General features: G+C 21.3%; 8 protein-coding genes across 8 annotated transcripts in view; 5 read left to right on the forward strand and 3 right to left on the reverse strand.

The window, feature by feature from the left end:
- Positions 1-39: 39 nt before the first annotated feature.
- DDB_G0281029 (hypothetical protein) lies at positions 40-2,721 on the forward strand (the record flags this gene model as incomplete). Its single annotated transcript, XM_635683.1, has 2 exons — positions 40-332; positions 423-2,721. The coding sequence occupies 2 exons, from the start codon at positions 40-42 to the stop codon at positions 2,719-2,721; spliced, it is 2,592 nt and encodes an 863-aa protein (XP_640775.1).
- A 588-nt stretch (positions 2,722-3,309) lies between these two features.
- pldA (phospholipase D1) lies at positions 3,310-7,449 on the forward strand (the record flags this gene model as incomplete). Its single annotated transcript, XM_635684.1, has 4 exons — positions 3,310-4,357; positions 4,444-4,694; positions 4,834-4,983; positions 5,089-7,449. 4 exons carry the CDS (start codon positions 3,310-3,312, stop codon positions 7,447-7,449), a joined length of 3,810 nt encoding a protein of 1,269 aa, XP_640776.1.
- A 503-nt stretch (positions 7,450-7,952) lies between these two features.
- DDB_G0281033 (hypothetical protein) lies at positions 7,953-8,246 on the reverse strand (the record flags this gene model as incomplete). The annotated part of the gene is made up of 2 exons (XM_635685.1): positions 7,953-8,120; positions 8,244-8,246. The coding sequence occupies 2 exons, from the start codon at positions 8,244-8,246 to the stop codon at positions 7,953-7,955; spliced, it is 171 nt and encodes a 56-aa protein (XP_640777.1).
- An 823-nt stretch (positions 8,247-9,069) lies between these two features.
- On the forward strand, positions 9,070-10,101 carry DDB_G0281035 (hypothetical protein; the record flags this gene model as incomplete). The annotated part of the gene is made up of 1 exon (XM_635686.1): positions 9,070-10,101. One exon carries the CDS (start codon positions 9,070-9,072, stop codon positions 10,099-10,101), a length of 1,032 nt encoding a protein of 343 aa, XP_640778.1.
- Positions 10,102-10,836: 735 nt separating this feature from the next.
- DDB_G0281037 (hypothetical protein) lies at positions 10,837-11,598 on the forward strand (the record flags this gene model as incomplete). Its single annotated transcript, XM_635687.1, has 1 exon — positions 10,837-11,598. One exon carries the CDS (start codon positions 10,837-10,839, stop codon positions 11,596-11,598), a length of 762 nt encoding a protein of 253 aa, XP_640779.1.
- A 159-nt stretch (positions 11,599-11,757) lies between these two features.
- DDB_G0281039 (hypothetical protein) lies at positions 11,758-12,885 on the reverse strand (the record flags this gene model as incomplete). Its single annotated transcript, XM_635688.1, has 1 exon — positions 11,758-12,885. The coding sequence occupies one exon, from the start codon at positions 12,883-12,885 to the stop codon at positions 11,758-11,760; it is 1,128 nt and encodes a 375-aa protein (XP_640780.1).
- Positions 12,886-13,379: 494 nt separating this feature from the next.
- DDB_G0281041 (hypothetical protein) lies at positions 13,380-13,541 on the reverse strand (the record flags this gene model as incomplete). The annotated part of the gene is made up of 1 exon (XM_635689.1): positions 13,380-13,541. One exon carries the CDS (start codon positions 13,539-13,541, stop codon positions 13,380-13,382), a length of 162 nt encoding a protein of 53 aa, XP_640781.1.
- A 2,030-nt stretch (positions 13,542-15,571) lies between these two features.
- DDB_G0281043 (hypothetical protein) overlaps positions 15,572-16,264 on the forward strand; it is a gene marked incomplete at both ends in the record, with an annotated part of 2,004 nt that continues 1,311 nt past the window's right edge. Inside the window, one exon of the mRNA XM_635690.1 lies at positions 15,572-16,255. Coding sequence (XP_640782.1) covers positions 15,572-16,255 — 684 coding nt within the window. The remainder of the gene's footprint in view (positions 16,256-16,264) is intronic.

Raw genomic sequence — 16,264 nt, forward strand, 5'->3', positions numbered from 1 at the left:
TTTTTCATATTTCTTTTCCCTGTTTATCTATTATTAATAATGATGAATAGAGTAACTAAATTCACTACCATTTTAAACAATTCATATAAATTATCATTATCAAGGTGTAATTCAAATTATAAACTTTATTCAACAACAAATTCAAATAATAATAATAATAATAATAATAATAATAATAATAATATTACTGATAGTGAAAATAATAATTTTAACAATACTACCACACTCAGCATTTCAAATGAAAATGAAAGTTATGATCACTTTTTCCATAAAGAGAGTCCATTCAATAATAAAATTATAAATTTCAATGCTTATGATTTCGATAAAAAATTGTAAGTTACTATTTTTAACTTTATTTTTTATTTTTTTTTTTTTCCTTAAATTTTCAATTGTAATAAAAAAAAAAAAAAAAAAAAAAAAAGAGAAAATAAATGTATTTTAGAAGATAAACTAAATGATTTTTTAAATTTAAAATATATTTTAAATAAAATTAAAATTTTATCATATTGTGAAGAATTTGGAGAGAAATATTATGCAAGTTCAGTTTATCAATCAATATTTATAGAATTAATTGAAAAGGATAAAATTAAAATTATTGAAAAAATTATTAAAAATTTATTTCAATTAGGTATTGGTAGATATGATATTATGAATATTAAAGATAAATTATTTTGGGATAAAATTTTATCAAACATTATAGCAAATTTAATATTTTTTAATGAAAATGTTTTATCAACAATTTCTATAAATAGTAATAGTAATAATAATAATAATACTATAAAAGAAAAATATAATAAAATAATTCAAATTTTTAAAGAATGTTTAAAAAATTCACCAAATAAAGATTTAAATGAATTTGTAATATCAAAATTATTAACATTATATTTAAAAGGTTCATCATCATCAATAAATTCAGAAAAATTTTATTCAATGGCAATTAGATGGTCAATAGTTTCATTAAATTCATTAGAAATATCACCTTTAATAATTTATCACCATTTTTGGATATTTCATAAAAATTATAAAGTCGAATCAAATTTAATTAAAACTTCAAATTTCCAATATTGGGATACACTTTTACAAAGATATGAATTATTAACATTAGATCATCATGATAATTATGAATCCAATTTAAATTTCCAAATTGAAAAACAAAAAATTAAAAATAAAATTGAAAATGAATTCTTTCAAGAAAATAATAATAATTATAATAATAATCCAATTGAATTAATTAATCAAATTAAAATTAATGTTAAAAATAATTTTATATCACAAATTTTTAATGAAAATAATAATAATAATAGTAATTATAATAATAATAATGAAGAAATTGATAAATTAATTGAAAATAAAGAAATTGATAAATTAATTGAAAAATTTAGTAATGAACAATTTAAATTAATAGAAATTTCAAAAGGTGATTTTATAATTAAATTATCTGAATGTATTAGAAGAGAAGATCCAATTAAACATTGTAAATGGGTTATGGAATGTGTACCAAAAACAATGACACCACTATTGATTTATATGAATAGTTATGAATTGGTAATGTATGATATTGAAAAAGGTATTGAAATTTTAATGGGTAAACAGGTTTCATCAAAAAAAGCATTATTTAAATATTCAGAAATTCATGATCCAAAATTTAAAATTTCAGTCACAATTGGTTTATTAAAAATTAATCAATTCAATTTGGCAAGTCAAGTTTTAAGTTCATTATTATCTGAATTATATTTTAGACCAATAAAGAAACTATTATCAGAAAGAACCACCCCAACATCAACAAAATCAGATTACCATTTAAAATACTCTGAAATCATATCCATATTAAATCAAACTAAATATTTTAATTCCTTTTTTAATAAATTCATAATAAATTCAAATTATTATAATTATTCAAAAGAATTAAAATTATTACAAAATAGGAAATTTTGTAAATTAAATGATTTTAATTTTAATTTTATTGTAAAAATTCAAGAAGCAATTAAAAATATTAATTCAAATAGTGTGGGTAGTGAAAAAGAAATTTCTATTAATGAATTAGTACCATTACCAATTTTGAATTTAATATTGTCAAATAAGTTTAAATCTGTCGGGAAATCAATGGGTGCAAAATCATTTTATGAATCTATGATTGTAAAGGACGAAATTACATTGGATATCGGGTTGGAGATATTATCAAAACGTTATCCAATACCACCAATTGAAAATATTTACCATTGGGAGAGTATAAAGAATGATTATATTAATTTGGGTATTCCAGTAGACCATTTTCATAATTCATTATTAAGAATTTTAAAAAAAAATAATAATTATGAAAATAATAATAATTTAAGTATAATTAAAACTTTATATGAAAATAATGTATTCAAAATTTATAATTTATCACAAGATTCCTTATTAATTTTATTAGAATCTTATTTCGATCCTATTAATCCAAGCAAATCAACTAAAAGAGATAATGATATGGTTTTTCAAATATTTCAACAGTATAGGTCAACTGATAGCCTTAATAATTCATTAGTAAATTATTTAATTCAATTTAATAATATTATTGGAAATGATGAAATTTATCAATTTTTAAAGAAAATTAATAATTTTAAAATAATTAATGATGATAGACCAATTCCACAATATTCAAATTCTTTAAGTAAAAATACAATTTCATATCTTGAATTAATAATAAATGATGATATTATTATAAAAATAAATAATAATTAATTTTAAAAAAAAAAAAAAAAATTTCAAAAAAAAAAAAAAAAAAAAAATTTCAATTTCCCAACATAACACAAAATTGTGGTTGACAAAAAAAAAAAAAAACAAAAAAAAAATAATTATTATAAAATTTTGATCTCTGTGTAGTTCAAAAAAAAAAAAACAAACAATGTTTTGAGTCGAGCTGGTCACGATTTGAAAATAAAAAAAAAATCAAAAAAATGTTTTTTTTTTTTAGTTTAAAAATAAAAAAATTTAATTTTTAAATTGCTTTCATTTTTTTATTTTTATTTTTTTTTTTTTTTTGTATTATTTATTTTTACTAATTAAATTTAATAAAAAAAATTAAAATAAATAAAAAAAAATAAAAAATAAAAAATAAATAAACTTTTTTTTTTTTTTTTTCATTTTTCATTTTTCATTCAAACACACACCTAACACACTACTCTCAAAAAAAAAGTAATAAATAAATAAATAATAAATTAATTAAATAAATAAATAAAATTTTATTCATATTTAATTAAATTTTCTTTCTTAAAATAAATATAACCTCAATATGTTTTTTTTTTTTTTTTTTGATATTAAAAATAAAAAATGAGTAATAATAGTAAATCACCACCAAATGAACAACACCAACAACAACCTCATCCACCAGATGTTTTAGTTCAATTGACAGAAAGTTTTCAACATTTTTTTCAGTCATTATCACCACAATATCAATCAATGACTTCATTGCCATCAATTAATAAAGATAGTTATACAAGTGTTGGTAGTGCACCAACAACCAATAATAATAGTAATAGCAATAGCAATAGTAATAGTAGTAATAGAAGTTTAAATAATAGTGGTAGTAGTAATAGTGGTGGTGGTGGTAGTAATTCAAATAAAAAAGTTAATAATAATAATAATAATAATAATAATAATAATAATAATAATTTACAATCACCAACTCAATCACAATTTCCATATCATTATCAATATAGTAGTAAAGCATTACATGATTTTGAAGAAAAGAGAAAATTATTAATTGAACAATTGAAATCGGTTAAAATCAATTTAGATACACAATGTGATGATGATCCAATATCATTTATAAAGATTAGAATGGAATTAACAAAAGTAAAAACAAGTTTAGAGACTGAATTAAAATCATTGGATGAATTATTACATACAACTAGTGAAGTTGAGGAACCAAATCCAACACCAATTGATAGTATAACATCATTGTTAACAATGATAATGCCTTCTTCAATTTCAAATTCTGTAACTAATAATACACCATCATCTGCAACTCCATTAACATTATCAAATAATAATAATTACACTTCATCATCATTGGCTACTTCGCCCACTACAAATTCATCATCTTCATCATCATCATCATCCTCATCGTCATCAACTCATTATTATAATAGTTCAATCTCTTCAAATTCATTATCTTCAAATTTACCTCCAAGTTCAATACCAATTTTAAATACTTCAAATAATAAAAATAGTTATCCAAATTCAATCATTCCTCAAGGTACACCATTAGATAACCCTGATCCAAATCTTCCAAGATTTCCACAAAGAGATCATATTAGTGTTAAATTATATGTTGATTGTGATGATTATTTTGCTGCTTCTGCTCAAGCAATTGAAAGTAATTATAATTATAAAAAAAAAAAAACAAAAAAAAAAAAAAACAAATTTTAATATTTATTTATTTAATAATAATAATAATAATAGATGCAACAAGAGAAGTTTTTATTACAGCTTGGTTTTTATCACCTGAAGTTTATTTAATTAGATTTCCATCATTGGATGAAAGATATCGTTTAGATAATTTATTAAAAAGAAAAGCAATGCAAGGTGTTAAAATATTTATTATTCTTTGGGATGAAACAAAGATTGCAACTTTTAAAGGTAGTAAAAGAGCAAAAGATAAATTAGAAGAATTACATACAAATATTAAAGTTATTAAACATCCACCAATTATTGTAAATATTAATAATTATTATTTTTATTAATTTCTATATTTATTTATTTATTTATATATACATGCATGTATCATTAATTTTTTAAAAAAATTTTACTAAGTTTCAAATAATACTTTTTTTTTTTAATTTATTTTATAAGCCTATATATTGGTCACATCACCAAAAAACGTTAATAATTGATCAAGAGATTGCATTTGTTGGTGGTGTTGATTTTTGTTTTGGTAGATTTGATACATGGTGTCATCATTTAATTGATGTTAATAGTACTTTATGGAAAGGAAAAGATTATGTAAGTTATTATATACATATATGTATAATTTTTATTATTATTAATAATTTTTTTTTTTTTTTTTTTTTTTTTTTTTTTTTTTTTTTTTTTTTTTTAAAAAAAAAGTATAATCCAATTTTAGGTGATATGGGTGATATTTTAGTACCATTTGAAGATAGTGTTGATAGAAAAAAAATACCAAGAATGCCTTGGCATGATGTTATGGCAGGTGTTAATGGTTTAGCTGCGAGGGATGTTGCATTAAATTTTATATTAAGATGGAATCATCATAAGGATGATTATTATCCTCAATTATATTTCGATACAACACCATTATCACCCGTTGGTACAAGTCAATGTCAATTATTAAGATCAATGGATGAATGGTCGGGTGGTGGTAGAATTGAGAGATCAATCCATACTGCTTACGTTCAAGCCATTGAAGACGCAAATCATTATATTTACATTGAAAATCAAAATTTCGTATCAACTCATGCTCCAAATGTTTGGAATCAAATTAGTTTTGAAATTGTAAAACGTATTAAACGTGCCATTAGAAAGAAAGAAGTATTTAGGGTATTCATAGTTATACCATGTCAACAGGATGGTAAAGTAGAGGAAACTCAAATCAAAGGTTTAATGCATTGGCAATATTCAACGATTATACGTGGCGAAAATACAATAATGAAACTGTTAAGAAGGGATTGTCCAGATGTAGATCTCACTGAATATATTTGTTTCCTCTCCCTAAGAACTCATGCCTTTCTTGAAGGTACATTTGTAACCGAGCAAATCTATGTCCATAGTAAATTAATGATCGTTGACGATCGTACAATCATAGTTGGCTCTGCAAATATAAATGATCGTTCCTTAATTGGTGAACGTGATAGTGAGTTGGCTTTTATAATTCGTGATGAAATAGATACAATTCAAACTAAAATGAATGGTCAAGATTATATAGCAAGTAGATTGGTCTTTAATTTTAGATTAAGATTATGGAAAGAACATTTAGGTTTATTACCTCAAATTAATTATCCGCCTCATGATCAAATTAATAATGATATAAATAATATTGTAAATTTAAATAATAATAATAATAGTAATATTAATAATAATATTAATAATAATAATAATGAAATTAATAATAATAATAATAATAATAATAACAATAATAGTAATGAAATTAATAATAATAATAGTGATGGAATTTTAAACAATAGTAATTCATTTCATCATGGTAGTGTTAGTGATAATTTACCACCACTTAATCCATCATCAAATTTAAATTCTTCAAACAAAAAACTACCAACAACAACAACAGCGGCAGCGGCAGCAACAACAACAACAACAACAACAACAACAACAACAACAACTAATGGTACAGGTACAACTAATAAACAAAAAACTTCTCATCATAGATCAAATAGTTTCCAAGGTTTGGTTTTACAATCTCCTGGTTCAAATAGATCAAATTTATCATCACCGCAAGATTCACCACAAGATTCACCCAGATTAAAAAATTTAGCTGAGGAGATTTCACCACCACCAACAGAACAACACCAACATCAATCACCAATAACAGATATAAATTTAATATTGGAAAATGTAGATACTATAATTCATAGTAATGAACAATTACCACCACCACCATCATCAACAACACCACCACCACCACCACCACCATTAACAACTACCGATAGTGTTATAATAGAAGATTACAAATCTGATGGTGGCAACCTAAATATTGAAAACAATAATAGCAACAACACAATATTAACAAACGCGGCAACCTCAATGAATAACTCAACTTCTTCATTATCATCAACATCCCTACCAACAACAACAACAACAACAACTGCACAACAACAACAACAACAACAACAACAACAACAACAACAACAACAACAACAACAACAACAACAACAACAACAACAACAACAACAACAACAACAACAACAACAACAACCATCACAACAACAACAACAACAACAACAACAACTATCACAACAGCAACAATTACAAATAAAGAAAAAAAGATCATCAATATCTCCATCAACATCTTCAAATAAATTATTATTATCAGGTAATGGAAGTGGAGATTCAATTAGGGTAGTAACGGATAGTGGTTCATCACCAAGAGGTCAACCACGTTCTATGTCTAGTTTACACGATCATGCAGATTCAAGTTATTGTCAAAAGAGTAATATTGATTTGATTGACCCAACTTGTAGTGATTTTTACTTTGGAGTTTGGATTGCAACGGCTGCTTCAAACACAAGAATCTATGATACCGTTTTTCCTGCTATCCCTAAAAACTCTATAAAAACTTGTGAACAATTTGCTCAACTCCAAAAAATACCTGTATCATTGGCTGATTCTAAACTCTTATCCGAGGTACGTGGTAATCTAGTTTTTCATCCTTTAGATTTCTTAGAAGGAGAAGATTTACAACCATCTTTCTTGTTCACTGATGATTTATTCCAATAAAATAATAATAAACCATATAAAAAACAAACAAACAAACAAATAAACAAACAAACAATTGATTGATTGATGATATACTCTAAATATCTTTAACCAACTATATAATAAATCAAATGAAGAATAAAAAAAAGAGTAAATTTATATACATTTTGTATTATAAATTTCTAAAGCGTATAACATATATATATATTTTTTTTTAATTACATTTTTGTTTTATTTTTATTTTTTCCCTATAAAAAAAAAAAATAATAATATGTTAGTAAGGTTTTTGATTGAATCTATATTATATAAATGATCAATCAGATATAAAAATATCTTACTTTTAGTTTTTTTTTTTTTTTTTTTTTAAACTATTTTGTTTAAATTCTTATTTTAAAAATTGGTTGTATATGTTTTTTGGTTGTGTGTGTAAGTGTTGTATGTATGTGTTTGTGTATTTGTTAAATTTTTTTTTTTTTTTTACTTTTCCCAAAACCTGTATATATTGAATATTTTGTTTGATAAATTTAATGATGGTTGTTTTCACCATGTGTATCTTTTTTATTATCCATAATTGTTTCAATGATAACGTATGCTGTGAATAAACCAACTGCTGGTAAAAAACCTGGTAATACTGAGTTGAATCTTGGTTTGAAGATTGCTTTACTTCTCCATGCGTTAATATCTCCAAAAATCTATTATTACCAATACATTTACATAATAGATAAAAATTAGTATGTTTTAAGTGTTATGATTATGATTTAATAATAATAATAATCATAATAATAATAATTAAAATCAAAAGAAAAAAAACAAACCATTTTTTTAAATTATGTAATGTGAGTGAAAAATAAAAAATAAAAAATAAAAAACTATGAAAAAAAAAAAAAAAAAAAAAAAAAATTGAAATATATTTTCATTTTTTTTTTTTTTTTTTTTTTCTTTTTTTTTTTTTTCTTTTTTTTTTTAATCAAAAATTTAAACAATGATTTAATTTTATTTTTTAGAATATAAATATAGAGTACTCAAAAATACACAAAATGATATAAAATATAAAAAAAAAAAAAAACAAAATTAAAAACTAAATGTTATTGGAAATAAATTTTATTTACCTGCTTAATCAATTTTAAAATAAAAATATAAAAATAAAAATAAAATAAGATTTTTCAAATCCACTTTAGATAATCTAAGGGTGAATAATCTAGATCTATTTTTTTACTTGCCAAAAATAAAAAATTGTCCCAAACCCAATTTTTTTTGAGCCAAACAAACCTCTTTTTTTTTAAAAATCTGGACTGGTAAAAATAAAAAATTATCCCAAACCTTTTTTTTTGCATTTTTTTAAGTGATAAAAACACAAAACACTTCTTTTTTATTCACCAAACCTGAAACGATAATTTTTTTATTTAAATTTATTTAAATTTATTTTTTTTGGTATTAAATTGTTTTTTTTTAATTCAGCATCAAGGATCCCAAAACTAATAAACCAGAAAAAAAAAAAAAAAAAAAAAAAAAAAAAAAAAAAAAAAAAAAAATTTAAACCACAAATTAATTTATACAATATAAAATATAATATTATAAAATAAAATACACATAAATACAATATAATTATATAATATAATATAATAATCTCAATCAATAAAAATGTCAATTATTCCTTTCAGTCCACATAAAGATAGTTTTATTTATGATCATAATAAAAAAGATAAAAAATTAAACTTAACTGATGAAGAACTCTCTGAAATAGATTTAGGAAAATTGAGTTTAGAAAATGAACAATTAAAGCAATTAGATAATTCTAATGAAGTTTTACGTGCCATTTTATGGAATTCAAAAGGAGAAACAAAATCAGGATATGCTGCCTTTAGAAAGTTATTATCTAAAATAATTACAAATGATGTTAATTTTGATCTTTTCATTACCCAAGAACCATTAAGTGTAGTTAATAAGAATTATATTGATAATTATTTTAATAATGGCTTTGATATAGTTTATCCAGTTAAAAGAAAAGCAAGAAAGGAAGTTGCAATAATATATAGAAAGGAAAAAATTCAAGTATTGAAAAACGAAAATCCATATTCTCTAATTGAAGAAAGCTTAATTAAGGATAAAATTGAATATTCAAATTTCTTTGTCATGAATGGAAAAGGAAGAATTCAAATTACACAGTTTAAAACTCTTACTGAATCACCAACCAATATTTGTGTTTTCAATATTCATTCAGTTTATAGATTCAGTGATAAAGTAAAGGAAGATTTTATTTTAAATTTTTTTAAATTTGTAAAATGGTATATCAATAAAATTTTAAGTCCAAATGAAGAGGAATTCAATTTACTTGTGGCTGGTGATTTCAATTATGATATTTATTTAAAAGAGTTTCCAGATTTAGTTTTAAACAAACTTGGATTAAAAATTGTTATTCCTTCTCCACCAACTATTGACTCTTCTTATGATGAAAAAGAAATTGCTCCAACATATATAGATTATTTTTTAACAGTCTATGATGATAGAAATGGTTTAAAAGTTTGTGATGTCAGTAAATTACCAATAAGATTTGATAACTATCAAGATGAATTTGAAGGAGCTGCAGATTTAAGACAAGATAAAGACCTATTGTCCTCTAAAGTTTCAACTCATGATCCACAATATTGTTGTTTAAAAATTAAATCTAAATAGAATCATTTTTTTAATACTCCAATTAATTTTTTAAAAAAAAAAAAAAAAAAAATTAAATTCAAAAAAACAATAAGTCGGTCCAAGTCCGAAATCAATATTGCACTTCAGTAAAATTAAAAAAAAAAAAAGAAAAAAAAAAAAAAAAAAAAAAAAAAAAAAAAGGTAAAAACTATCGTCTGGGATCATCACCACTCGCCCAGTCAAGCACCAATTTAAAATGTGGCCTAAAAAAAAAAAGTAAAAAAATAAAAAAATAAAAAAAAAAGTAAAAAATAAAAAAGTAAAAAAGTATTAAAAAAAAAAAAAAAGGGTATTAAAAAAAACAAAACAATTAAAATATTATTTAGGAAATATTCAATATAAAGAGAATGTTTTTATAAATTAATTTTAACTAATCAGTATAGAAATCCAAATATTTCCTGTGTAAGATTTGAATTTTTAAATCAATATTTCAAATAATTAATTTAAAAAAAAAAAAAAAATTTGATTTATACATCAAAAAAATTTGGTAAATGTTTAGTAATTTGAAGATATTGGTATCATACTCAAAAATTTAAAATTTTTTATTTCGATTTTTTTAAAACATTTTCATTAAAATTCAATCCTGGTAAAAATATCTTAATTTATTTTTTTTAATTTTTTTTTAAAATATAGCCCATCTAATTTTTTTCTTTTTTTTTTTTTTAATTTTTATTTTTTATTATTATTTAAAATAGATTAAAAAAAAAAAAAAAAATGAAGATATTATTTTCTTTAATATTAATTATAACAATAACAATTAATTATTGTAAATCAATGAATTTAGATACTAATAGAATTGATTATTCAAAGATTAATAAAGGTTTAAACCAACAACAATGTTTTACATCAAGCAGTCAATTTCCAACAGGTTACCAAAGTGAATTTATTGAGTTTAGTTTCAATGGTAATTTCCCACAAAATGATGGTAGTGGTGGTGTTCAACAATTATCATTTTTTGAAAAGGGTTTCATTGACATGGATTTTGTTGGAGAGCAATTGTTTGTAGAATATTACTTTGATGATGGTAATACTCAAAGTTTAGGTAAATTATGGGGTTTCTCAGGAAATAGTACTCAATATATTAGTGTTAATGTAAATGGTACAAATTATTGTATTGAACAACCATTAAAATTTACAGTTCCAACTTTTAATGGTTTAACCTATATTGGTGATTACGAAATTGGTAGTGTTCAATGTGACGTTTTCGAAGGTCAATCTGTAACTGGTAATTTCACTAAACAACTTGTCTTTGTTGATAAATCCGATTGCAGTTTCATTTCAAGTAATGGTGAAAACATTAATTCCCCACTTGGTTACTCAATAATGAATTTATACAAATTCCAATCATCTGCTGACCCATCTTATTTCCAATTACCAAACAGTTGCCTCAATCCTCCATCAACTTTATTAAAAAACTCTCAAATTAAAAAATTAACTCAAGTATTACCAAAAATAATTGAATATTATCCATTTTAAATTATTATAAAATAAAATTTATTTATAAATAAATATTTCTTTTTTTTTTTTTTAAAAATCTAGAACAAATAGATTCTATATTTATTTTTTTTATTTTTTTTTTTTCAATTGGGTAATCAAATGTTTGGTTGAAATAATTTTATAATATTTTATTTTTTATTATAATAATGATTCCATAGTTGTTTTAGCATTTATTTCTCTAATATGTTTAACTTGTTTAAAAACCATTATAAATAATTGAATTACCATTGTTGAAGCTAATAGAATGTATAAAACCATAATTGGAGTGATTTTACGTTCAACTTGTTTCTCTGGATGCTTATAATATTCTTCTTTATAAAATGGATTTTCAGAATTAAATAAAATAGGTGATGCTGAATTTGATGATGGTTGAGAACCAGTAAAAACTTGACTTGGTTGAAAACCTTGAAAATGTTGATTAGATTGAATATTACCACCTCCCATTGGTATATGGTGATGAGGTGGTATTTGCTTATGAATAACTGGACGACCACCATTTACCAAATTATGATTATGAGGAGGATGAGGAAAAGGTTGAGGAGTATTACTATTTACTTTTGGTTTATTATTAATAAATGGATTTGGATCTTTTGTAGCTGGTGATGGTATATTATTTCTTATATTTTTATTATCATTAATATTATTATTATTATTATTATTATTATTATTATTATTATTATTATTATTATTATTATTATTATTAATATTGTTTTTGTTGATATTATTTACATGATTTGTTTGAACATGCCCTTGGGTATTATGACCACTATGTGGAGCAGCATTTGGACTATGATAATGTGGAGCACCATTGGGACCATGGTGATGTGGAGCGCCATTTGGACCATGATGATGTGGTGCACCATTGGGACCATGGTGATGTGGTACTCTTTGTTGAGTATGATGTGGTGGGGTTTTTATTACATTTTGGGAATTTGGGAAATGTTGTTGTTGTTGTAGTAATTGCTGTTGTGGTTGCTGTTGTTGTTGAATTTTTTGTTGCTGTTGTTGTTGTTCTAATTGCTTTTGTTGTTGTTGTAATTGTTGTTGTTGTGGTTGTTGTTGTTGTTTTATTTGTTGGTTTGGTTGGTGTTGTTGTTGGTGTTGTTGGTGTTGTTGATGGTGATGGTGGTGGTGGTGAGGCTGTGTTTGTTGTTGTTTTTGTTTTTGTTGTTGTTGTGGTATTAACTTAGATGGGGTAGTATTTTGACATATAACAATTTTTAAAATAATAAAAATAATTAAAATAATAAATAATTTATTTTTCATTTTCTTTTTATTTATTTATACTCATAGTAACATAATAGATGATATAATATAAAAAAAAAAAATTTTAAAAATGTTATTACTTACATTTATTTTTTTTAAATATTATTTTTTTAATTTTTTTTTTTTTTTTTTTTTTTTTTTTTTTTTTTTTCTACAACTTTTGTATTTTTATATTCTACAAATAATTCCCACACCCACTAACTATTATTATTATATTAATTTTTTTCAAAAAAAAAAAAAAAAAAAAAAAAAAAAAGAGGTTTAAAAAAAAATAGAATCAAACAAATTAAAAAAAAAGGAAAAAGTAATAAAGGTTTTTTAAAAAATAATTGTTTATTTAATTAATAATTCGAATTATTCCATTTATCAGTTTGAAGTAATTTTAAATTGGATTGGGGGAATTTTTTTTTTTTTTTATAAAATGAAATTTCATTTTTTAAATTGATATTGTTTAATATTTTTTAAGAATTAAGAAACCATAAAGAACCTGAAGTTTAAAATTGAACACCACCTTTATTACCAAGTGGATTGTTATTTTGAATTTTAGATTTATTTTCAGAATTAATTTGAAGAGATTTTGAATTTATATTATTATTATTATTTAATGATGATGGTGATGATTTATTTATAATATTAATTAAAGAATTGAAAATCATTTTTTTTATTTTAATTATTTTATTTATTTATATTTTAATGAAATTTTAAAATTTGTTTTTATTAATTAAATTTTAATTTTAATTTATTTAATTTAATTTTATTTTATTTGTTTGAATAATGAAATAAAAATAAAAAATCATGTTTGATTAAATACTTAATTTTTTAGAAATAAAAATCAATAAAATTAATAAAAATTAAAAATAAAAAATTGACAGGGTTGCAAATTAAAAAAAAAAATTAGTTAAAAAACGAAAATAAGTTTAAAACTATCTAATAATAGTATTGATGTTATTTTTATATCCAAAAAATGAAGATAAAGTGAAATCAAATCAAATTCTATTGTTTTTTTTTAGAACAATTATTGTACAAATATAATCAATTTTTTACACATTGTCCAATTTTATAAAAAAATAATTTAAATTGATTTTATTGAACAACCCCACCACAAAAAAATAAAAAAATAAAAAAATAATTAAATTATTAATTAAATAATTAAATAATTTAATAAATATATAAATGATAAAAAAAATGGTGAATTTTTTGTGGTGAACTTAACACCATTAAAAATTGATTATTAAAGTTTGTATGATAATATTACTTTTCATATTATTGTTATTTTCAGTTTAATTTTAAACTCCTTTAAATCGATCGAATAATATCAATAAAGATGAGATGATCTCACTACAAAAACCTGATTCCATGGGTTTCTTAATAATATGCAATGCCAGAAAAAAATAAATCTATTTTTACAATTATTATTGAGATTAAAAATTTATTAAAAATAATAAATAAATCACCAGCTAGTAAAAGAAACAAAAAGGAATTGTTATCAATAATTTTGTTATTATTAATTTCCTATTTAAATAATGATTAAAAAAAATAGAAAAATGCAAAAAAAAAAAAAAAAATAAAATAAAATAAAATAAAATAAAATAAACCTCATATGTAATAATATTAATTAAAAATTAATTAAAAAAAAAACTTTATATGATTCAAAAAACTTAATCATATAAGTAAAAAATAATTAATTTATTTCTATTTATTCAACATTTTTCTATTTTCATTATTACTTTAATAGAAATTAAGGTGTAAACAAATTTATTAATTTTTGAAAAAGAAAAAAAGAAAAAAAAAGATTTTCAATTCTCGTTACTCAATTGTGAAAAAAAAAAAAAAAAAAAAACAAAAAAACAAAAAAACAAAAAAACAAAAATCTAAAAAATATTCCCATAAAAAAAAAAATCAAACTTCTCATATTTATGTAAACGCTGAATTATTTTTATAATTAACACAATCCGTATTCGAAGGCTCTACTTGTTTAGCCATAAGAGTTAGAGTTCAAAATTCAACGGTAAACAGATTAATGCCTGTATCGCCAAATTAGGATTCATCCACAGTTAAACTGTGGTAATGTTTAATTATAGGATTACATCATTTAAATTTTAAAAAAAAAATATAAAAAAATAATTTAAAAAGAAAAAAGTTTTATTTTTGGGTTAATTTCCATTTTGAAATTTAATTAATAATAAGAACTTGCATAAATAAATTTTTCCAAATTTATTAATAAAAAATTAATATTAAATAGTTATATTATAATAAAAATATTTAAATAATTAATATTTTAATAATAAATAAAAATTAATTATTTATTTATTACTATTATAATATAACTTTTTAATATTAATTTTTTATTGGTAAAAATAGTGGTATTTTTTTTTTTATTATTAATAATAAAACAACTGTTTTTAAATTTTATTTATTTTGGTAAAAAAAAATTAAAACTAAAATGATTGGAATATATTTGGTAATGAAAATTTTAAAAAAATATATAGATTGAATTAATTCTACACAAACTTATTTATTTGGTAATTAAAATTTTTTTTTTTTTTTTTTTATTTTTTTTTTTTTTTTTTTTTTTGGCGTGAGTTAATTTTTTTTTTTTTTTTTTTTTTTTTTTTTAATTTTTTTTTTATTATTATTTATTATTTTTATTTGTTTTTTATTTTATTTATTTTTTGTTTGTTTAAAAATGGAAGAAGAACAAAACTTAGCATTTAGTATTCAACCTATTGGAAAATTAGATGTTGATGGTATAAGATTAGTTTTAAATCATACAGAGATATCAACTGATTATTCTGATAATGAAAATACCACAACATCACCTCAATACTTTAATAATAATAATAATAATAATAATAATAATAATAATAATAATAATAATAATAATAATAATAAAAACACAAACAATCGATATAATGAAGAATATGATAATGAAAATGATGATAATGATAATTATGAAGACGATGACGATGATGATGAATATTCAGATGCAAATAGTGATAATATATCAAACAATAATAATACAACCACTTCTAAAAAACCAACAAATATAATATCACCAACAACATCAACATCATCTAATGAAACTGAGGATTGGTTATCAAAGATGTCAATGGATATTACATCTGATGGTCAAATTATGGTTATTGGTGGTGGAGGTAATGGTGCAATTGGTACAGGCTTAGCATTAATTTTACAAAAGAAACAAAATGATCCAACATCACAATGGAGAACAACTATTACATTAGATCATCAAACTCAAAATGGTACTGATAGAATTACTTCAATACAATTCGTACCAATCAATTCACATATAATTAATTATGTTGTTGCTATTGGTTATACTTCTGGTTATTTAAGAGTTTTTTCAATTGTAATTATA

Source organism: Dictyostelium discoideum (genome assembly GCF_000004695.1).
Source record: "Dictyostelium discoideum AX4 chromosome 3 chromosome, whole genome shotgun sequence".
Taxonomy (NCBI): Eukaryota; Evosea; class Eumycetozoa; order Dictyosteliales; family Dictyosteliaceae; genus Dictyostelium; species Dictyostelium discoideum.